Genomic DNA, 23,780 nt, shown 5'->3' with positions numbered 1-23,780 from the left:
CACCCACCTGGAATCAGCACCAGAAGGGCCCAATTCACTTGTGGGTAGCAGGGGAAGTGACTGAAAGCCAGCAGAGAACCAGCAAGCAGCATTGTTCCATCTCAGACCCCTCCCCCACATAAAGCACTATAACACAGCAAAGTGGGTTGCTGTGCCTTGGCAAATACCTAAGGCTCCACCCCTTACAATGGAACAGACACACTGAGACAAAGAAATATGGCCTAAATGAAAGAACAGATCAAAGCTCAAAAAAAAAAAAAAAAACCTAAGCGATGAAGAGATAGCCAGCCTATCAGATGCAGAGTTCAAAACACTGGTAATCAGGATGCTCACAGAAATGGCTGAGTATGGTTACAAAATAGAGGGAAAAGTAAAGGCTATGCAAACTGAAGTAAAGCAAAATGTACAAGGAACCAACAGTGAAGGGAAGGGAGCTGGACTCAAATCAACAATATGGAGCAGAAGGAAGAAATAAACATTCAACAGAACAGAACGAATAAACAAGAATTCGAAAAATGAGAAGAGGCTTAGGAACCTCTGGGACAACCTTAAATTTTTCAACATCTGAATCATAGGGGTGCCAGAAGGAGAAGTGGAAGAGTAAGAAATTGAAAACTTATTTAAAAAAATCATGGAGAACTTCCCCAATCTGGTGAAGGAAATAGATTTCCAGGAAGTCCAGGAAGCTCAGAGTCCCAAAGAAGTTGGACCCAAGGAAGCACACACCAAGGCACAACATAATTACATTACCCAAACTTAAAGATATGGAGATCCTAAAAGCAGCAAGAGAAAAGGAGACAGTTACCTACAAAGGAGTTCCTATAAGACTTCCAGCTGATTTCTGAAAAGAAACCTTGCAAGCTAAAAGGAGCTGGAAAGAAATATCTGAAATTATGAACGGCAAGGACTTACATCCAAGATTACTCTATCCAGCAAAGCTATCATTTAGAATGGAAGGGCAGATAAAGTGCTTCCCAGATAAGGTCAAGTTATATGAAATTTATATGAAATATAAATGAAATTTATATGAAATATAAAAGAAACTTATCTAAGAAAAAGATGATAAAAAATATGAACAGTAAAATGACAATAAATTTACAACGATCAACAACTGAACCAAAAAAACCCCCCAAAAACTCCAAAACAAAAAACAAACTAAGCAAACAATTAGAACAGGACCGGAATCACAGAAATGGAGACCATATGGAGGGTTATCAGCTGAGAGAGGGTGGGGGGAAAGGGGAAAAGGTACAGGGAATAAGAAGCATAAATGGTAGGTACAAAATAGACAGGGGGAGGTTAACAATAGTATAGGAAATGGAGAAGCCAAAGAACTTACATATATGACCCATGGACGAACTAAGGGGTGGGAGGGGAATGCTGGTGGGAGGGAGGTACAGGGCAGAGGGTAATAAAGGGGAGGAAAACATGGGACAACTGTAATGGCATAATCAATAAAATATATTTAAAAGTATTAAAAAAATTATACATATCACTAGTACAGAGAGAGCATCTTGTTTATTTTTGCACCTACTATACTTAGTACAAATTAAGCACTTAGTAAAAGTCTGTTAAATAAATTAAAAAATTAATGCTAAAATACTCAAAATCATTAACACAATTATGAAAGTGGTTCAAAAGAAATACATAAACTTACTCAGAATTATTAGATTGTTTTTGAAATCGTTCGTTTTGATATACCATAGCCCCTTGCATCCCTGCCTTCACTCACCTACTTGTGAATATTTACACTGCTGTAAATGCAACAAGAAAGATGAGCAATATCACTTTCCTTAAAATGAAATGCTGGATTTAAGAATTCTAATACTGCTATCATCTAATAATATTCTGACACTAGAAAGCACTGGTTTAATGTACACTCTCTTTTATTAATGATGTTAACCTTTGGGGCAAGCAAAGGCCTTTTTCTGAGGTATATAAAACCCCAAGAATTCATGGAAGGCTATAAATTAATGTATTTGTTATAAAGTCAATCACTAATTTAACAGAACTAAAATAGATGCCTATAGTTTCAATCATGAATGTAATTTTTCAAAATTAAAATAATATACTCAAATAATAGTTCAGTACCTTCAGAGCTAAGAGGTTTTCCTAAAAAAAGAATTCATAATGGTTATTATATGTCAATACTAAGACAACTAATCAGATCACTATCTGAATTTTAAATAGTTTCTAAATGAAATTATTTTGGTAACTCAATATACTATATTATTAAAGAAATATAGTACAAAAATATGAAATTATCTTAATAAATTATTTTAATAACTTACGTGCCCTTCAGATATTGAATATTACCATCAAATTTTATTAAACCAATTACAGTATTTAAAATTATAGTATATAATTTCAATTATAAAAATCAAACAAAATGTAGCCATATTCCATGTTTTCATAATTTTTTCCTCAGAAAAGTAAAGGCACAATACCCATGAAGGGAGAATATTTCTCTGTGCTCCTAAACTAAACTATGCCAAGAAATACAAATAAAATGCTATTTTTAAAATCTAAGTATTGTACTTTATAATGCCTCATAAATTATGGCCATGCTACCAATTTGAGATGTATGTCTGAATTATGAAGTTGAAGGCTTTTGTAGTTTTCAGATTATACTAATTGGCTACAGGATTTGCTTTAGATATCCACTAAAAGGGAAACCTTGTTATACTGTGACTTAATTATATTGTAAGAAAACAACTTTTCTTTTAGTTATACTTTTCCACCAGCATCTGATCATATAAAATCCTTGGTTCACTCTTCTGCCCCTCAAATACTTTGGCTTAGTACATAGAAAGTTTTCTTTTTAATTATCACATGATTAAGAATATCCTTATAGAATGATCAGGCGCATCTGGAAAAGGTGGATGTGAAAAAAATCCTCACTGGGAAAGTTAGCTTAATGCTTGCCCTTCAGAGTGGCCCATTATCAACATTTCATAGTGGGTTTCTTTATTTCAGGTCCCTGAGGTACGTGCAATAAATTATGACTTGAACTAAACAAGTCACACTTGGCTCCAAAATGAAATTTTCCTACCTCTACTTTCTAGTCCCCAAGGTGGGAAGAGGAAATCCTGGTCACAGCCAAAGAAGTCATATTTTTGGCTCTAACATACATTTTCCTGCTTCTCTAAAAGCCAAACTCCGCAATTGAGACTACAAAAGTCTTAAGTTAGTACTTTAAACTGTACTTTAATTTTTACTTCCATAACCTGCGCCTCAAATTTAAGAAAAAATTTTAGTATCATAAAATTAACGTCATTGCCTTCTTTTCCCCACTCAAATCACTTTTCCAACTCAGACACTAATCTTAACCATTCAAAACAAGAATTCAGTGCTCGCTTCAGCACCACATATACTGAAATTAGAATGACCAGAATCATTGAAATTAAGAACAATCTAACAATGGCCAGAGGGGAGGGGGGAGGGGACAGTGGGGAGAAGGGTTTTCAGGAACTATTATAAAGGACTCCTGGACAAATCCAAGGGGGAGGGTGGAAGCAAGGGAAGGAGGTGGGTTTGGAGGGGGTGGGGAGAAAATACAAACAACTGTAATTGAACAACAATAAAATAATTTAAAGAAAAAGAATAAGATCATCAATCTTAAAAAAAAAAAAGAATGATACAGAGAAATTAGCCCCTGTGGAAAGATGACACGTAAAAGAAAAATTCAAATGAAACAAGAAAATAATGCAGAAATAAATTGTTTCATTTTTATAAGATAGAATGTTTAAGGTTTGCACTTATAAATAACTTCTACTTATTCTTGCATGACAGACTGAATATTAATGCAGAAGGAGACAATAAATCCTAATCTGTGGCCCACTAATTTCAGGCACTGTGATAGTTTTGGAAAAGCCATTTACAGAAATCATTTAATTCACCATCCCATTTTACAGAAGACAAGAATATGGCAGACAGACCCAGAGAGTCGTGAGTTCTTGTATAACCCCCTCACCTTGAGTGAGAGAAGAACCTGTGACTTACTTCGAGGGTGATGGACAGTCACTCCCTTGGTTAGGTTATATTACACAGAGAAGGTACAGGGAAGTTAATTTGTGATTAAGTTATGTGGCTCCATTTTAGTAGGCTGGAGCTAGAGAATAGCTTGTTGACCCTGAAGAAATAACCTACTATGCTGTGAGAGGGTCTGGGAGAAGGCCCCATGGCAAGGAACTCTGAGTAGCCTCTAAAACATAAGAGCAGTCCTGGCTGGATCAGCCAAACCACCTTAAGGAACTGCATCCTGCCGACATCCTGAATGAGCCTGGCAGGAGACCCCAAGACCCAGATGAGACCGCGGCCCAGCCAACACCTTGGCTGCAGCTTTGTGGGACCCTGAGCAGAGGATCCAGCTAAGCCAAGCCCAGCCTCCTAACCCATGGAAACTGACGTAAGAAATGTGCATTGTCTTAAGCCAATTTGTTTGTGGTAATTTAAAACACAGCAATAGAAAACTCATATAAAATTGAGTGAAAGCCAGTATAATCAATATAAGATACCTTACCCCCTGTATTCATTATGTTCTACTATGCATTATACTCAGTGTAAATGCTATTGGGATTGAGCATTTCCCTTCCGCAGCGCCTTTAATGATTTACGATTATAACAATGCACTGTATTGCCTCATTATGTCATATTAATATTTACTTCTGTCCTTATTATCATCACCTAATCATGATTACTACCATTATTATGCCTTCATGAAGTGCCTAGATATGAAGGGTTGTTGTTTTTTAACAATATCAAGTAAAACAAACAAAACCAAATACTATTCTAATAACATATTAAATATAAGTATATTAAATGTATATTTAACTTTCACTTAAAATATTCAATATATATTTCATACTTAAATATAATACATTTAAACATATAACTGTGTATATTTGAGACTTAAATAATAAACTTATATTTAATCATTAATTAAACCAACATTTATTGAACACTCATTATATTACAAGGCAGTATTTTAACTACAGAAATGCAAAGATGTTTAAGAAATTGTCCAAACTTCAAGGGACACCATCTAACAGATTATAAAACAAACCTGTAAACACTAAAATATAGTATAATGAAGGCAGTGCAGAATGTGCCTGAAGAAGTAATAAAAGACACTGGTAAACAGGTAAATATAAAATCTAGTGGTTTTGTTTTATAACTCTCCTTTTTTTCCCTATATGATTTTAAAAGGTAAATGCATAAAACAATAAGTATAAATTACACTTATGAGCATACAATGGAATAAGATGCAATCTATGATAATAACAATATAAAAAAGGTACAGAGGTTAAAATATTACTTGTAATCCCCAAGGTAACATTTAAAAAAATTAAAATATACGCTAAAAGAAAGAAGGGAATCAAAACAGAAACAACAAATATCAACTTACTACAATAAAGGTCAGGGGGCAATAATGAAGGAATTAAGGAACAGAAGCACACAGGACACTTAGAAAAACAAATAGCTAAATGCAGAAGTCAGTCTTTCCTTATCAGAAATTACCTTAAACGCTCCAAATGAAAGGCGGAGATTGGCATAATTAATTATGAAAACATGATATAACTAAATGATGTCTACAAGAGTTGAAAGGAATAAGAATGTTGGACACACATCTTATGTCACAGACAAAAGTTTATTCAAAATAGATCAAATATCTAAATTTGCTACAGCATGGATGGACCTAAAGAGTATTATGCTAAGTGAAATAAGCCAGTCAGAGAAAGACAAATACCATATGATTTCACTTACATGTGGTATCTCATGAACAAAATAAACTAACAAACAAAATAGAAACAGACTCGTAGATACAGAGAACAGGCTGCCCCCTGCCAGAGAGGAGCAGGGTTGGAGGGCTGGGTGGGAAGGTGAAGGGAGTGAGCAAACAGAGAAAACCCTCCCAGACACAGACAACAGTACGGGATTACCAGAGGGAAAGGGGGTGAGGGAGGTAGAGGAGGGTGAAGGGGGATAAATGGTGATGGAAGGAGACTTGACTTCGGGTGGTGAACACAGTATACTACATACAGATGATGTGTTATAGAACTGTACACTTGAAACCTATGTAATTTTATTAACCAATGTCACACCAATTTAAATAAATAAACAAATTTAAGAGCTAAGACTATATGAAACTCCTCAAAAAAAAAACACATTAGGGGCAAATCTGCATGATCTTGAATTTGGCAATGGTTTTCTAAATATGACACCAAAAGCACAAACAACAACAAAAAAATAAATAAAGTAAACTTCATTAAAATTTCAGACCTTTAGCCCTGGCTGGTGTGGCTCAGTGGACTGAGACCGGCCTGTGAACCAAAGGGTTTGATTCCCAGTCAGGGCACATGCCTGGGTTATGGGCCAGGTCCCCAGTAGGGGGCACGTGAGAGACAACCACACACTGATGTTTCTCTCCTTCTCTTTCTCCCTCCCTTCTCCTCTCTAGAAATAAATAAAATCTTTTAAAATTTCAGATCTTTATATGTGTTTTATATTCCACTATAGTATACAAATAAATATTTTCAATAACTTGGTTGGTCATGCATGAATTTTAAGAAACCATTCATAATGATGCTCTAATTTACTTCAGATATTAGATATTTCAGGCATTAACTTCTATACTCTGGTCAATTCCAAATTTCTATTAAGAAGGAAAAAAGGACTTCCTAATTATTAGAAAAAATGCATACCTACACTGGTAAAGGTTATAAACATTAGTCTTTTGGATGGATGTCTTACAAATATCCTTTAGTTATTAAAAAAAATACATGCCAGGATATTTTGAAAGTCTTAATTCTAAATCTTTTGCCAAGTGTGGTGGAGAATTACTACCCCACCCCACCACCCTCATGTTCCTGACTTTGGCTTGGGCATAAGTGACATGCTTTGGGCAAAGGTTAGTAAATGTGCAAGTCCTTATACAGTCAAGTCTGCCCTCTTGTATTTCTGCCATTGCAACAATATGTTCTGGCTACTCTGCTGGTCCATGAAGTATGAGATACATATGAAGGACAGACCTTACCCAGGTGAATCCAATCTAAAATGGTCAAACCACTGCAGGGTAACTAAACCCAGCCAAAATTACCAAACTGCCCAGCCACACCCAGCCTAGATCATCTACTGCCCAAGCACCCGCCAGCCTTAGACATGCGTCTCCTAGTAAATGGTTGTTGTTTTAACTCATAGAGTTCTAAAATTATTTGCTACATAAGAACTGATAACAAGAAATACACTTGCCTTACATCTGGTATTGCCAGTAAAGAATTTCTCTTATCTGTCCCTTGTCCCTGCAACCTGGACTACTTTTGGGTCTATCTTATTTGGCCCTTTCAGGAACCACAGGGAATACTAGGCAAACTAGTAAACCTCTTTAGAATAGCCCTCCTCCCCCCAATCCAGACCTCACTGAATCTTCTTCTGTTGTTTTGCTGTTTTGCACAATTGGGATGCAGTTAAGTAGAACTATGACACGCAGGAAGATTACTGAGGAATGTCAGAGCAGGCTACTGGGCGTCATTTTTTTTTTGTATGACAGAATGACATGCTGCCTGGGAAGAACTTATTATGAGGAAGTAAAGTGTTAAAAACCCAAGACTGGCATAACAACAATGCCCAGAATCACAGCTGTTGGGAGAGAGGGTGGAGAAAATAGAAGGTAAATGTAATGTTTTTTTCTTCACAAGTAGCATTTTATTCAATTTTAAGTATCTAGAAAGAATAACATAACAAATGTCTATATTCTCCCCATACTTTCTTTTTTATTATTTTTTAATTTCTATTGAATTTATTGGGGTGACATTGGTTAATAAAATTACATAGTATTCAGGTGTACAATTCTATAATACATCCTCTGTTTATTATATTGTGTGTTTACCCTTTTCTTGATGCTTGCTTTTTACTAAAATAAACAAGCATTATAGAAAAAGCTAAAGTCCCTTTGGTAACTACCCTCAACAGCATTTCTCTCGTTCTCTATTATAATCACTATTAAACTCATAGTCACTATTATGAGTTTAAAACGAATCCCTTCAGGTCTTGTTACTTTGTACTTAGTACAAACTAGTATTCACTATAAAGTTGTCTTCTTTTCCCCACTTTCAAGAACTCATGTATAGGTCCAAAAAAAGAGAGAAGATTCAAGCCCAAATTGGAAGAGTTAGTTTTAGGGAGGAAACCGTATTTCAGGCATTGGGAGAATGTATGGTTCAGAAAGAAGGGGAAAGGAGTTCTTTCCACTCTAACAAAGCAGCATCAGTGCAATAAGCTGGGCCAAGGTACAAAATAAGACAAAAGAGACAAAAAAAGAGACAGTACCACTGCCAACAGCAGTGCCATCAGCAGCACGCAGCTTCAGTGGGCTGTAGCACTAAGACTGTTGACGGTGAACACAACAGCTCTCGTGTGGGTGTCAACTCTTTCATCAGCAGCGACAGCCAGAGGCAGCACTGGCCACTTTAGAACTGGAACCCGGGCGTGGCCATCAGCGTTCTCAATGGTAGCGCTGGTAGCTGCAGAAAGGTGCTGGAAGCCACAAGTGACTATAGGCTGAAAGGATTATACATCCCTTGAAGACTTTCGGAAATTTTGAGGAGGTCCAGAGGTTAGGAAAGAGTAGGAACTAACCAGAGAAACACTGATTATTATTGTTAATATTATAGAATTCAAAGTGTCTAGTAAAATATTAACAATAAAGATAACTGCTTATAGAAAGTAAACAAAAATCCTCCCTGATCGAAGATAATATCATCTTTGGCTTCAAATTATTGCTACAAATAATTTTTCAAATATAATGTTTAGCAAACAATCAGTGATAATGAAGCAAAACTCCTGTTTCTGGCCAAGACCAGAATAAATGGTTTGGGAATATCCCTCCCACTATAATTAACTGTAAAACTGGACACGATAGATAAAGCAACAACTTCCAGGGGCCAGGCACCAGGCAGCAGGGGACCAATCTCAGAGATAAGGGAAATCCATTAGGTGAACTCCGTGATTCTCAGCTCTCTTCCTGAGTGAAATGTCCTGACAAAGTACCGAACACTGAGGAGTAAGCAGCATACAGTTGTCCTGCCGAGCTGAAGTGAAAGAGAGAAGAATTTGGAGAAGCTAACTGGAGAGAAGGCAGCTGGATAGGAAAAGGGCCCCACAACTCTGGGGGACCCGTGTGAGTCTGTGGCTAAGAGCTTCACAGAACACATAGCTGGGCTCTGCCTCCATCATTTCTGATTCAGTAGGTCTGGATGGAGCCTGAAAACATGCATTTCTATCAAGTGCCTAGGTAATGCTGATGTTCCCGACCTGGAGCCACACTTTGAAAATAGCTCTTGCTGAACAAAACACAGGGTAAGTTAAAAATATTAAACCTTTCTCACTCATTGAGTGAACACAGAATTACAATAAAATTTCTGAAGACACAAGAAAAAGATATAACTAACTTTACGCAAAATCAACAACTTCTATGATAAGTAAAATTTCTTAAGACTCTGAAGGCCTACCTGAAGATCTTTCACATTTGGAAAAGGAATTCCTATGGTTATGACAGCGCGGGCATTGTCGTCTGAGAAATCCAGCCCCTCACTCACTTTCCCACGGCAAACCGCTACCAGGAGGGCTCCATCTTAAGCAACAAAATATAACATTTTTCAATGCATGCTCAAAATTCTCCCAAATTGCTTATTATCATTTTGAAAAGCTGTGATTTTTAAGTAATCATAGTAGCAAACTTAAAAGAATCAAAATTAAGACTATTATGAGATAGAATGTAAAAAGTTCAGTATCTTTAAATAGACAAGGAATACAAAATTACACTTAGGTGCAATGTGGCAGGAACCCTACCTTACAAGCTGTGTATCACCCAGAAACTTAAATGGTAAAACCACATAAGAGCAGCAACTTGCACATGAACTGAGCAGTTGTGAACCAACCGTTTTACCTTTAAAAACTGAAATTGCAATCATTACCATTACCACCAGCATGCAAAGTTCTCAGAACTATTTAAATTACTCTTAATTCATACAATATATCATACTGAGTCAATATTATATTGAAAACTATGTAAAATACACACAGAACACTCTATTATACAGGGATATTGACAATCATGTTATAAGATCTTTACGATCTTGCATTGTTCATAAATTATTACTATTAGTTCTTCCTGTCAACCTCCTTGTGGACATTCTCTAACTTTGATATTGAGTCTTCAGTTATGTTTTGAAAACTTGAGTTCACTTTATGTAACAGAATATAAGCAGGGCTCATTGGCTAGTAAGATACTTGAATTTATGCATGCTCTCTCTGCCTTCTTTCGCAACACATTGTAGGTAATATAGGGAAGACTATAGAATAATAGCTGAATATTTGCCCAAGTGAAAACATTTATAGGAGACAGCTCCAAATAAAGAATTTCTTTAACTTATTTTCTCTTTACTCAGGAGTATAAAATACAATTCTTTTAAGTTCAATTCATTTAGAAAGATAATACCGATAAAGTTCTAACAGCACCAACTTATTTTATAGTACAAAATATTTTTTCATTGATCATCCAGTAATTTCCAACTACCTTTCTCTCCTTTGTGCTTGATTGCATCATAGTACACCTGCAGTAATTCATCGAAATTAGTTTTTTCTCCTCCCTGTGGTTCTGCAATGACTGTCTTCACCAACTCCAGATTATGCCATAAACCAGTGGAGAGCCAACGTTCTTTTAACTTTTCTAGTAACTGAAAATGAAAGGGAAAATTAATTTTTGTGTGTCCAACTGAATAAACTTACCTTGATTTGTTTAAAGCCAATGTGGCTACAACACGACTATGGCAACCATATTAACACATTCCTGCGTATTACATGTCTCCCCTACAAAATGAGGAAAATGATAATATGTCACACAGTCATGACCGGGTTAAATTCATTAACTGATTTAGGTAGCTTTGCACAATGTCTGGCACCATGAATGTTAACTGCTGCTGCCGCTGCTGCCATTACTATTACTAGTAACACTGCTGCTGCTGCTGCTGCTGCTACGACTACTTCTATGGTTGCTATCTTGGGAATTTCAAAAGCAGGAAAAAAATGACTTCTATCAAAGTTGACAAATTTTAAGTTACCTTTTTAAACTTAAGGTGAAGTTCTTTAATATTCTTAACTAAACATTCTTTACATGAAAATTCTTTAAGACCATTTTACCTAATCCATAGGCAGCTAAGCTGTTTGAAAATTTGTCATATACAAAAAAAAAACCAAATAGATATATGAACAGAGACTGAGATAACCAACAAGCACAAAATACATAGACAAATAGAATATTCACAAAAATAGCCATGTGTTAGACTACAAAAGGATCTTCAAGAAATTTCAAAGAATCTTTATCAGATTAACCACATAGTCTAACAACAGTGCAACTCTGATTAAGAGTCAAGCCCCGAACATTGTGGCTTAGCTGGTTGAGTGTCAGCCTGCAAAGGGAAAGGTTGCTGGTTGGATTCCCCGCCAGGGTTCAGGCCTGGGTGGTGCTTTTGGCCCCAGGTCGGGGCATGTATGAGAGGCAGCTGATCAATGTTTCTCTCTCACATGGATGTTTCTATGTGAGAAACATCCCTCCCTTCCCCTCTCTTTCTCCCTCCCTTCCCCCTCTCTAAAAATAAATAGATGGAATCTTAAAAAAAAAGTCAATAATACAAAGTTAGTGGGGAAAAAATAAAAGCCCCCTGGCATTTCTCATATCCAATCTATTAAACTTGTTAATTTTTGTTTTCTTCTAAATATCTCTTCATATCCAAAGCCACCAACCCAGTCCTAGCTATCATAATCTCTTGAAGATCTACTCCTAAACGGGTTTCTTGGGTCTTACCTATCACTTTTAGGTCATTTCAACTGAAGCAATATTTTCAAAATATGAACTCACTCACATCTCCACTTTAAAAATTCAACAGGGGGTACATCAACGGGCCCTCCTTGCCCCTGATAGAAATATTGGTTCAAAAACAATAAACAAACCAAATATTTTTATAAAAAATCCTGAAACACCAATTCAAAATAACCTATGCACCCAATGTTCACAGCAGCACAATTTACAATAACCAAGTGCTGGAAGCAACCTAAATGCCCACAAGTAAATGAATGGAAGGGGAAAAAAAACCCCAACAACAGTACAGTTACACAATGGAATACTACACAGCAGAAAGAAAGAAGGAGCCCCTACCCTTCGTGACAGCATGGATGGAACTGGAGAGCATTAAGCTAAGTGAAATAAGCCAGGCAGTGAAAGACAAATACCATATGATCTAACCTATAAGTGGAACCTAATCAACAACAAAAAAAATAAGCAAGCAAAATGTAACCAGAAACACTGAAATAAAGCACAAACTAACAGTAACCAGAGGGGAAGGGGGAGAGGGATAATGGGGGAAAGTAGGGGAAGGTCCATCAAGGAACATGTATAAAGGACACCTGGACAAAGCCAAAAGGGGTAAGTTTGAGGGTGGGAGGCAGGGATGGGTGGCGCAGGGCCGAGGTGGGGTGAAAATGGAGACAATTTTACTTGAACAATAAAAAAAAAATTGAAAAAGTTAAGAGGTTCCTCCCTCCCAGATGAGCAGGAAACCAACTGCCTTAAAGATGGTAGGAAAATTAGTAGCACAGCTTAGTCCCTCCCCTCCAGCTCAGCATGGTGCAAATAGGAAAAAATTTCCAACGCCTGGATTCTCCCTGAGTAGAGAAAGGGAAGACTGCAACATATGTCCAATGTGTAGACTTTTAGGGAAGCCACTCAAGGGACTGGTTTCTCTCTTGCCTGAATCTAAACACTCATAAGAAATAGCACAAAAATTAACAGGATATAATGGAGAGACAGGCAATTCTACAATAATGGTAAAAGACCCCAACACCCCAATTTAGATAACGACCAGACGGAGTTCAATAAGGAAAAAGAGAACTTGAAAAACACTGTAAACTAATTAGACCTAACAGGCACGTATAGAACACACCTCCCAACAAAGCAGAATATGCATTCTTCCCAAGTGCACACCGAACATCCTCTAGGACAGGTAACAGGTTACACCACAATACAAGTCATAACACATTTTAAAAGGACTGCGTGGTTTTTCTGACTATAATGAAATGAAACTAGAAATGAATAATAGAAGGAAAAGTGTAAAATTCACACATATAGGGAAATCGAGCAATACATTCTTATTGCTTAACTGGCTCTAATTAGAAATCACAAGGGAAATTTTAAAATATTTTACTAAAAATATTTTTGCATTTTACTAAACTGCAAACAAAAAACAAACAAAACCAAAAGATATTTATAGCCATAAACACATAATTAAAAACAAGATCTCAAATTAAAACTAACTGTATTCCAGTTGTCTTACACACTGGAAGCATCTTCTTACACATTGGAAGATGCTTAGCAGCACCCCCTGGTCTCTATCCACTAGAAGCCCATAGTGAGAGAGAGTGTTAAAAAAAAACAACTATGCAAACTTGAGAGGAAGGAAAAATATGCAGCAAAACCTCTCAATTTCATATGCAGGCAAAAACCTATCCAAGCATTATATAGGGAAATGGACTTGACCAAACTCACTATACACTGTTAAGATCCACACTTAATGAAATTATTTGAACTTACATATTTTGTTTAGTAGAAATGCAAATAATTTCTATCTAGGAGAACAGATAACCCCAAAGGTTACAGTTTATTAGCCTGTAGTACATTAACCAGTTTTGTATCCAGGCCGGCAATCTTATATTCCATTCCTTTATTTAATTGCCTGTAAGAACATAGCTCCTTTCAATATTCTCTGAATCACCCTTAATTAACATCTATTCATCCTGTTAATCAATTAATTGAATAAACTCTTTGACAGATGTTCCCCTTATATTTATATGTAAGTCATGATCGCACCTTTTTGAAAATAATGTTGTAGAGAAAGTGAGCAGTTTATAAAATACTGGATTGGCCAAAAAGTTCATTTGGTTTTTCTCCATAAGATGGCGAGTAGTGCTGAGTTGTCTTTATTTCATTTGAAATAATTTTGTTAGACTGTATTGTGACAGCTGTCATATCAGCATGCATTTAAAAAGAAACTTATCAAAATTGGTGAATTTTTTAAACTTTTCTTGTTGTTCAAGTACAGTTTTCTGCCTTTTCCCACCACCCCTCCCCACCACTCCAGCCCTCCCCACCTCTTTTCCCTGTTTCCACCCCCCCTTGTTATTGTCCATGTGTCCTTTATAATTGTTCCTGTAAAGGAAAAAGGGTGAAGGGTTTACAGGAAAATTGGTAAATTTTTATGTAGCCATTTCAACATTGAAGATGGAAGAAAATACACAACATTTTTGACGTATTATGCTTTATTACTTCAGGAAAGGTAAAAACGTTAACTGAAACATAAAAAAAGATTCATGCAGTGTATGGAGAAGGTGCTGTGACTGATCAAATGTGTCAAAAGTGGTTTAAGAAGTTTTGTGCTGGAGATTTCTCTCTGGACAATGTTCTGCATTTGGGTAGACCAGTTGAAGTTGATAGCAATCAAATCAAGACATTAACTGAGAACAGTCAATGTTATACCACATGGAAGAGAGCCAACATACCCAAAATATCCAAATCAATAAAGTTGTTGGTGAAAGTGAAAAACGTGCCTTTTATTTTACAGAAAAAAAATGTAACAGACTTTTTGGCCAACCCGATATCAAAATTCAAATGATCTTGCCCTCTGGTTATCAGATCAATCCAAACACAGATTGTGGTACCATTCACTCATAAAGGCAACAGAGGAAAACAGCCAAGATCGGGAGGAAAGTTTACAAATGTGTTGCTTTTCAGACTCTCAGATACGTTGATCTGACATTGAGTGTATGACTGAAAGTGATATTGTGATTGATACTAAGAAATATATACTTGGTCTTTATCCCTACTCTGTAACGGAGCTCCTAAAACCCTCAGGATTTCCTGAGCAATAAGAGCTGTAGGGACATCTTTTGTTCCCAGATCCTAAAATAGCCTCAGAGCCATAACGGCGAAATTATTTATAAGAAGTCTCTTTCAACCACATCTGAGAGTATGTTAAATAGACTTTTAGACAGTCCTCAAGTAACCTAAGGATGGTGGCTTGCTGTCAGGAGAATCAACCACGTTATTAGAGGGTTGGAACTCTCAGCCCCACACCTGACTGCCAGGGAGGGAAGAAGGGCTAGAGGTTGAACCAATCACCAACGGCCAATGATTTCATCAATCATGCCCACGTAAGGAAACCTCCATAAAAACTCAAAAGTGCAGAGTTCAGAAGGCTTCCTCCACATGCTTGGGGGAAGAGGGGAAACACTCCATTCCACGGGGACAGAAGCTCCCATGCTTGAGATCCCTCCAGACCTCACCCCATATGCTTCTTCATCTGGCTGTTCATCTGTATCCTTTATAATACCCTTTATAATAAACTGGTAGATGTAAGCCAATGCTTCTCTGAGTTTTGTGAACCATCCTAGCAAATTAACTGAGCCCAAGGCAGGGGTAGTGGGAACCTCCAATCTGGAGCCAGTCAGTTAGAAGCAGAGATACAATCTGAATCTGAGATTGGCATTGGAAGTGGAGGCAGTCTTGTGGTTGTGGGACTGAGTCCTTAATCTGTGGGATCCAATACTACCTCTAGGTGGGTAGTGTCAGAATTAAGTTAAATTGCAGCTGGGGTCAAAGAATTGGTTGATGGGTAAAAACCCACACATCTAGTCATAAGTGAAGTTGTGTTGCAGTACATTGCTGAGAATAGAGAAGACACACACAAGTGATTTTTTCCCTCAGAAACTGGAAACCAAGACAATAAATGTTACTGAAAGAATGTACATAGGCCATGGCTGGTGCAGCTCAGTGGATTGAGTGCTGGCCTGTGAATCAAAGAGTTGCTGATTCAATTCCAAGTCCAGTCCAGGTCCCCAGTGGGGGCATTCAAGAGGCAACCACACATTGATGTTTCTCTCCCTTTCTTTCTCTCTCCCTTCCCTTCTCTCTAAAAATAAGTAAATAACATCTTTTTAAAAAATGTACATAGGTGAGATTGACCTGCAGTGACTACATACACAGAAAAAAGCCCGCTAAGAAAACCTTACTCCTTCTTTCTATCATACTGCACATCCAATCTATCAGCAAATCCTGCTAGCACTACATTCAAATACACCTAGACTCCAAAAATACTGCTGCCACAGTGGTCCCAGGCAGTGCTTCTCTCACACGACATATCGCAGTGGACTCTTACACAGTCATCTCACTCTCCACAGTCCATTTCCATACCAAAGCCAGCATAACCCCTTTAAATTAAGTCTAAAGCCTCAAATGGTTTCCTACTGCATTTAGAAAGTGTAGCAAAAAATATTGATTATGTTGATGACAATAGTCTACAGCAAATCTTCAGTCTGAGCTAACAAATATGTTTATGACTACAGCCTTTCCATTACCGCCACAGGTGGTACTCAGATGCCACACTTACACATCCTAATTACTCCCCTTGCCGGAGAAATCACACAAATAACTTAAACACACACAAAATTCAAGAGATTTTTAAATTCTCTTAAGTATCCCAACTAGGTACCTAAATGTCAAATACCTTAGAGGGAAGTACCGTGACACAGAGCCATCGCTTGGGTTTGATGACTTACCGTGCATGAGAAATGTGGAGTATGTCTGTTATAAAATCGCTTAGCTCATAAAGAACAAATATTACTCACAGACTGAGAGACTAGCCCTCATATAGTGACAGATGATTTAACCTACGATTTGGTGTTCACATCATTTCACTTGGATTCGGTAAACTCAGAGACTTTTTTTTTTTAAGTCAGATCTCACAAATTAAAAGACACTTTGGAATGTTATTTCCTTATCTGGTTATTGTCATTTTACTTTTTCAAACTTCTTAAACCCGGGATCTCACTAGGGAGGCAGAGCGTTAGAATGCAGCCTAGCGGGGAAGCCCTGCACTTGCTCACTGTCTGCGGCTTCTGCACAGTTCCAGATGTTCGGCGCATTAATAACGCACTGACTCAAAGCCTCTTTTTGAAACTTTAGAAAGTGCAAATTGCATTAAAACCTCTTTGCCCTCATTAATGGTATTGTTACAATCCTAGTCCTCTGGAAAATGTTTTTTGGCATGTGTTTAACTTTATAATATTGCCATTTACTTACTTTAATAGCCAGTACTCAAGTCTTAATGCTTTTAATAGGCCTGCCTAAACAGACTACCATCTTTTGTAATCTTTTTCACATAACTTACTTACACGTAAAACCTGTTAGATTTTTCCATCCATAGATGATTCTTCACTATTCATTTCATGAGGTACTAGTATTTAAGAAATGTTTACTTCTTTTATTCAGTTACATGTACCTATAGATGATACATGTTAGGAATAAAATATAGTTCCTTATAAATAATAATAATTGAAAATAAAGTAGTAAGGTTTTTATATAACTTTTTAATTATAGTAAAAATGAATATACCCTTAATTCTTGCTATATTCAAACATAAAATATAAGAAAACCAAAAGTATGAATTTCTATTGAAGCAACTTCCTAACTCTCACTATTTAGTGATATCTGATTCAACACTTTCACCTTAAGAGGCTCAGCCATATTTCAGGATCAAACTTTCAACAAATTTGGATGCAGTCAGTAAAGCACTAGGAAGAATGCTATGGAGGAATACCATATGAAGTGAAAGTAAGATCCCTTTTACTTGTTGCCAATCTAAATAAAAATGAAAGGTTCTACAGTTCTCTCTCGTAAGGAAAATTCCCTCGAATAATTTTGTTAAAAGAACAAGGACTCTGAAAAGGTTAAAAGCTGCACTACTGAAACTGATATGCTTATTTACAGTCATTTATTGATATAGTCTGATAAAAATGCACAATGATACTTACAATGTAAAAAATTCAAATAAAATAGAAATTCAAAAATAACATACATTTCCTCATGATAATCTACTTTGTTGAAATCTCTTGGACAGAAAACAATAAAGATCCAATAGCTATTTACATATGGAACACATTCCTGATTCTTTAAAACATAAAATCTGAATTTCTTTTGATTGATCAACATAGTTAAGTTCATCAATGTCTGAAGAAAACATGGTTAAATGCATATATCTGACCAGTTTTGCTACTTTAGAATTAAGAAGTGTTGGCTTACTAAATGTTGGCAGAAATCTGAACAAATGCCCTGGCTGGCGTAGCTCAGTGGATTGAGCGCGGGCTGGGAACCAAAGTGTCCCAGGTTCGATTCCCAGCCAGGGTACATTCCTGGGTTGCAGGCCATAACCCCCAGCAACCACACATTGATGTTTCTCTCTCTCTCTCTCTCTCTCTCTCTCTCTCTCTCTCTCTCTCTCTCTCTCTCTCCCTCCCTCCCTTCCCTCTCTAAAAATAAATAAATAAAATCTTAAAAAAAAAAAAAGAAATCTGAACAAATAAATTTAGTCACACATTCATCTATATGTTTCATTCCTTACCTGAGTAGATTAATTGTATGCAAAAAAAAAAAATAGCCAACTCATTTTCTTTCTATTCTTCTATTAAAAGACTAATAATTAAGTAAACTATGATGAGGTCAATGCACCTGTATTATAATTGAGTTGGCCCAAAAATTCTTTTGTTTTTTTCCATAAGATGGTTCTAGTAGCACTTAGTTTTCTTTAAAGTTGTAACATGAAAACAACCCATTTATTCTATCGAAGTTCCTGTAGATCACAGGAGTAGGCACAGCACAACTGGATTCCCTGCTCAGGGTCTCACTGGGCTGAAGTTAAGCTGTCTTCTGGGGCTGCAGTTCTCACCTGGGATTTGGGGTTCTCTTTCAAGGTCTGGTGGGTGATAGAATTCACTTCCTACTAACTATAGGACTATTGTTCCTTTTTCTCCACTAGCTATTGGCTAGAACTGCTCTCAGCTCCTATAGGCCACCTGCACTTTCTTGCCACATGCCCCACCTCTCCTACCAGTCAGTTTACAACACAAACATCTGGTTTCTTCCAGGACAGCTAGATCATGTCTCTCCGACCTCATCTTCTGCAAAAATCATCACCTGTGATTAGATCAGGACTAACTAGAAATCTCTTCCTATCTTAAGGTCAACTAATTCATTCCTTCCTTCCTCCCTCCCTTTCTTCCTTTTATTTAATCTTTATTATATTTTTTCCATTACCATTTAGTCACCTTATAACCCCCAGATTTCTTATACCTTCACAGCAGTACCCAGATTAGTATTTGATTGAATAAATGGGAGGAGTGTGCACACCAGAGGTCAGGAATATTGGGGGGCCATCCTAGAATTCTGCCTACCACACATAGGTAGATATGAAAATGCATGGCGGTTCAAGGCATTCATAATGCAATGTGCCTTTAAAAGGCACATTTATACATAGGATAGGGGCGTGCTAGTAGTAAAGCCAAAAAATACCGATGCTTTTAGGCAATGCAAAAGATTTCAGGCTTTATCTTTCAGAAAACAAAGAAATACTAAATGTTTTTAAACCATGGTACACTATTAGGGTCTGATGGACCCACTTTTCAATTTTAAACATTTCTAACTATTTGTAAAGATTGATATATCACCATTTTTCCTTAGAAACCCCCCCAAAACAAGCAAAAATTTACTGTAAAAATTGGATAAAACTCAATTGTATTTTGCAATGACCATGTAGTTTAACGAAATTCATTTATAATTCTAAGATTAATTATGGGATCTTAATGACATTATTTTTCTTATATTAAAACATTCAACTGTTTCAATATCTTACAAATTATTCCATAATTAGCCATTATTACTCATCAATTATTTCTAATAATGCTAAAAAAACTAAAATAAGAAAACAAGAAAGATGGAATCAGCTAGGATAATGGAATAATAAAGCAGAAAGCCCTGCACACGGATGTTCACAGCACGTTTACCAATAACGTAGAAACAACCAAGACGTCCTCCAGTAGGTAAATGAAGAAACTGTGGTGCATCCAGACAATAAGGTAATATTCAGCACTAAAAAGAAAGAGCTATGAAGCTGAGAAAAGACATGGAGGAACTTAAAATTCATAATACTAAGTGAGAGAAGCTAATGTGAAATGGCTACATATTGTATGATTCCAACCATATGAAGACAGTAAAAGACGAGTGGTTGCTGAGGATTGGTGACAGGGAGGAATGAATAGATGGAGCACAGAGAATTTTTTAGGCCAGTGAAATTACTGTGTGTGATCCTGTAGTGGTGTATACCTGTCAGTATACATTTACAAGAACTCATAGAATGTATAACACCAAGGGCAACCCTAATGTAAACGAAGGGCTTAGGTGATATAAATTCATCGAATATAATAAATGTACCGCTCTGGAGAGTGGCAGTGAAAATGTCAGAAAAATGCACGTGTTGGGGTAGGGGGCAGATGGGAGCTCTCTCTACTGACCACTCAATTGTACTGTGAACCTAAAACTGCTCTAAAAAATAAAGTTTTTTTTTTTAAAGAAACAGACATGACCTATAGCCTTTTCTACATGGAACTGCTATCTGTAGAACCTTTCCCTTGATGATATTTTTCCCTTTACTATCTGTCATGTTACTCTGACTTCCGAGTTATACCATCTTCAAGCTAACATTATCTCAACCAGGCAAGTGAGGCTAACTTTACATCTAAAAACTCTTCAGAAATAGTACTTTGTACCAAGGCAAATACGGATGCATTGGTATGAGTTCTATCCATTCATTCACCATTTCCTGTAGAAAGTTCTGCCTCTTTTGAAAGTTTAAAAATGTGGTAATCATAAGTATGAGGAACCTTAAAATTGAAGGCAAGAGACTTCACATCTATAATTTGCATATTTGTGATTATTCAAATTCTATTATAAAAGATAAGAAGCTAAATGGATAGGTAAAACTCATAAGATGTTTACACCATAGCTAGAAGCTGAAAACCTGTAAGATACATTAAACAGATAAAATAAGTATAGCATGTCCTTATAAACACAGAAAGAAATGGATGAATCAAGGAAACACTTAGTATTCAAGATATACTATATATGCACGGATCACCAAAAATTCAAGACATAGTAAACACATCTGATAAACTCTCAATATTCATGAAATATTAATTTAGCCACCTGCCGTGGTCCATGTATACTCTGCACAAGTAAGGCACATAAAATCTACAGTTGCTCAGCAGGCCAACTGGTGAACCACAGGGGTGGCCAATGCACTTGACCCTACTTTTCCCTAATAGAAGTGTGTGTCACTAGTCTTGAGCACTTTCCATCTATTGGGTCACCTTGCTCAAACCTCATTTCTAGTCTCTATAAACACACTACCTACAAGGAAATCTCATGTAACAAAGAAAGAAATCCATAACTCAGGATTTAGGTAATGTGACCCTTCTATCCACTTGGAATCTATCCTAAATGTGTTCCCTCAACTCTTCCCCTTTACTCAGTGTGTGTTTTAAATTTATTCAATAAACTATGTGATTCAAGCATCTTAATTTTTGGCTTGCCAGCTTCTCTCTGTCCCATTGCTTCTAAGATACCCTGATAAGAGTGTTTGGAGGCTACCATTGCATCAAGGTTATTTTCCACTAGACAATACCCCAAATTATTTAAATTCAAAAACTGCCAATCTGAAATGTCAAGCCAAAAAGAAAGTCCATTGGTCACTATTATGAAGATTAACTATACAAGAACATTAACGATTGTAACCAAGGCCCTAGCCAGGTAGCTTAGTTGTTTAGAGCATTGTCCCAACACTCCAAGGTTGCGTGTTTGATCCCCAATCATAGCACATACAAGAGTCAACTGATGAATGCATAAACAACTGAGTAGAACAACAAATTAATATCTGTCTGTCTCTCTCCCTTCTCCCCCCCTCTAAAATCAGCAAATAAAAATTAAAATAAATTGTTTTTTAAAAGAAGGTGGTAACCAAGCCCTGGCCAACTGGCTCAGTTAGTTGGAGCATAGTCTTTTACACCAAAAGGTTGTGAGTTTGATTCCTGGTCAGGGCACATACCTAGGCTGTGGGTTCGATCACCAGTCAGGGTGCATATGGGAGGTAACTGATCCATTCATTGATGGGTCAGTTTCTCACTCACATTGATGTTTCTCCTTCACATCAATATTTTTCTGCTCTCTCTCCCCATTTCCTCCCTCCCTTTTCCTCTCTCTCTCTAAAAATCAATAAAACACATAAGTTTGATAATCCTCACATAAGTGAGGATTAAAAAATGGTTTAAACAATAAGTTTTATGTTATGCATATTTTACAACAATAAAAATAAATAATGAGAGGAATAGATCACAGATTCAAGGAGCCTCTGTGGAACTGGAAAGGAGGAAGAATGAGGCAGGGAATTATTGTTTTTCACTATAATCATTTTATTATTATTTAATTATGTATGAGAATCAATTTGATAACAAAAGCTTCAAAAATTACAATAATGAATTCCATAACTGAAAAACTGGGGAAATTTTGTATGTATTATAGAGTTAATATCCAAGCAATATACTAAAAAATCTGTTAAAAAGTATATTTAAATGTTATAGTCTCTAAAGTCACCCAATATGCAATAGTCAATTTCAATAACTATAAAATTAATATTGTGTTATATCTGTTCCAAAAAATCAAAGTAGGAGGTGACATTCCATTTATTTACAGAGTATTACTTTGCTTCTATCAAGTGATAGTATTTTACCCCAATATGTCAATAATTAGAATACATTTTAAACTCCTAAGCTGGCTCATGAAAATTAAATCACTTGAGAGCACTGGCACCAGAAGGTAAGGTGGTAGGTATGGTGTGTTGTTCAACAAACAGGCTGTTTTCTTTTCAACTGTAACTTTTTCACTGACAATTATATTATTGTCCATTTAAATAACTTACATAAGATGTGGTTCTCCTCTATACATACTGAGAAAAAAACAAACCAAGATGGTTCCTTGCATATAAAGAATCATTCTTATCATGTCTTTGAAGCCTAGCAAAAAAATGAAATTGTTCATTTAGTCAACTGGGCATTTCCTGGCTCACTTTTTACAACTGTGATTGGAAAATATAAAAGGTTTTATTAATGTGTTGAAATTTTGCTTTACTTTAGTTCCAGGCTTAATTATTGGTTTTCTTTAATATAACTATTGAGTGTAGATGTTCACAGGAATAAATACTGCTTTCTATTAAGAATTTTTAAGATGTTTATGTCCATTTTATTTTGAGAAATTCTAATAAAAAACAATCTGATAAAATTTCTTCTAAAAGCAATTCCTTTAGTTTATCTACAGGAGGACTAATTACTGCATCTCGAGCTAACAAAGTATGTCTCTTAGCCCCATTCAGGCTGCTATAACAAAATACTCCTGACTAGGGAGCTTACAAACAACAGAAATTTACTGCTTACAGTTCTGGAGGCTGGAAAGTCTAAGACCAAGGCACTAGTGGTGGTCACATTTGGTGAGGGCCCTCTTCCTCGTTCACTGCTGGCGCCTTCTTGCTGTGTCCTCACATGGCAGAAGGGGCAAGGGGTCTCTCTGGAGCCTCTTTTACAGGACATTAGCCTTAATCATAAGGATTTTTTTCTCATGACTTAAGCACCTCCAAAAGGCCCCACCACCTAAGGTCATCATCACCTTTGGGATTAGGACTTTAACATATAAAATTGGGGGGGGGGGCACACTCAGACCACAGCAGTATGTATATAGATGGAGAGACAGCAGAAAAGCCAAACCCGATGTTTACATTCAAATATATTGCTTATAC

General features: G+C 36.6%; 1 protein-coding gene across 2 annotated transcripts in view; it reads right to left on the bottom strand.

Moving 5' to 3' along the window:
* BRIP1 (BRCA1 interacting helicase 1) overlaps positions 1-23,780 on the bottom strand; it is a 116,880-nt gene that overhangs the window by 36,099 nt on the left and 57,001 nt on the right. For both annotated transcript variants that reach the window (XM_045836825.1, XM_045836826.1), the window contains exons 15-16: positions 10,577-10,736; positions 9,510-9,631 (exon numbers count right to left, since the gene is read on the bottom strand). In XM_045836825.1, the coding sequence (XP_045692781.1) occupies positions 9,510-9,631; positions 10,577-10,736 (282 nt within the window). The remainder of the gene's footprint in view (positions 1-9,509; positions 9,632-10,576; positions 10,737-23,780) is intronic.

Source organism: Phyllostomus hastatus, unplaced genomic scaffold, assembly GCF_019186645.2.
Source record: "Phyllostomus hastatus isolate PE091 unplaced genomic scaffold, TTU_PhHast_1.1 phas_contig_210, whole genome shotgun sequence".
NCBI lineage: Eukaryota > Metazoa > Chordata > Mammalia > Chiroptera > Phyllostomidae > Phyllostomus > Phyllostomus hastatus.
This window is presented reverse-complemented; position numbering and strand designations above follow the sequence as displayed.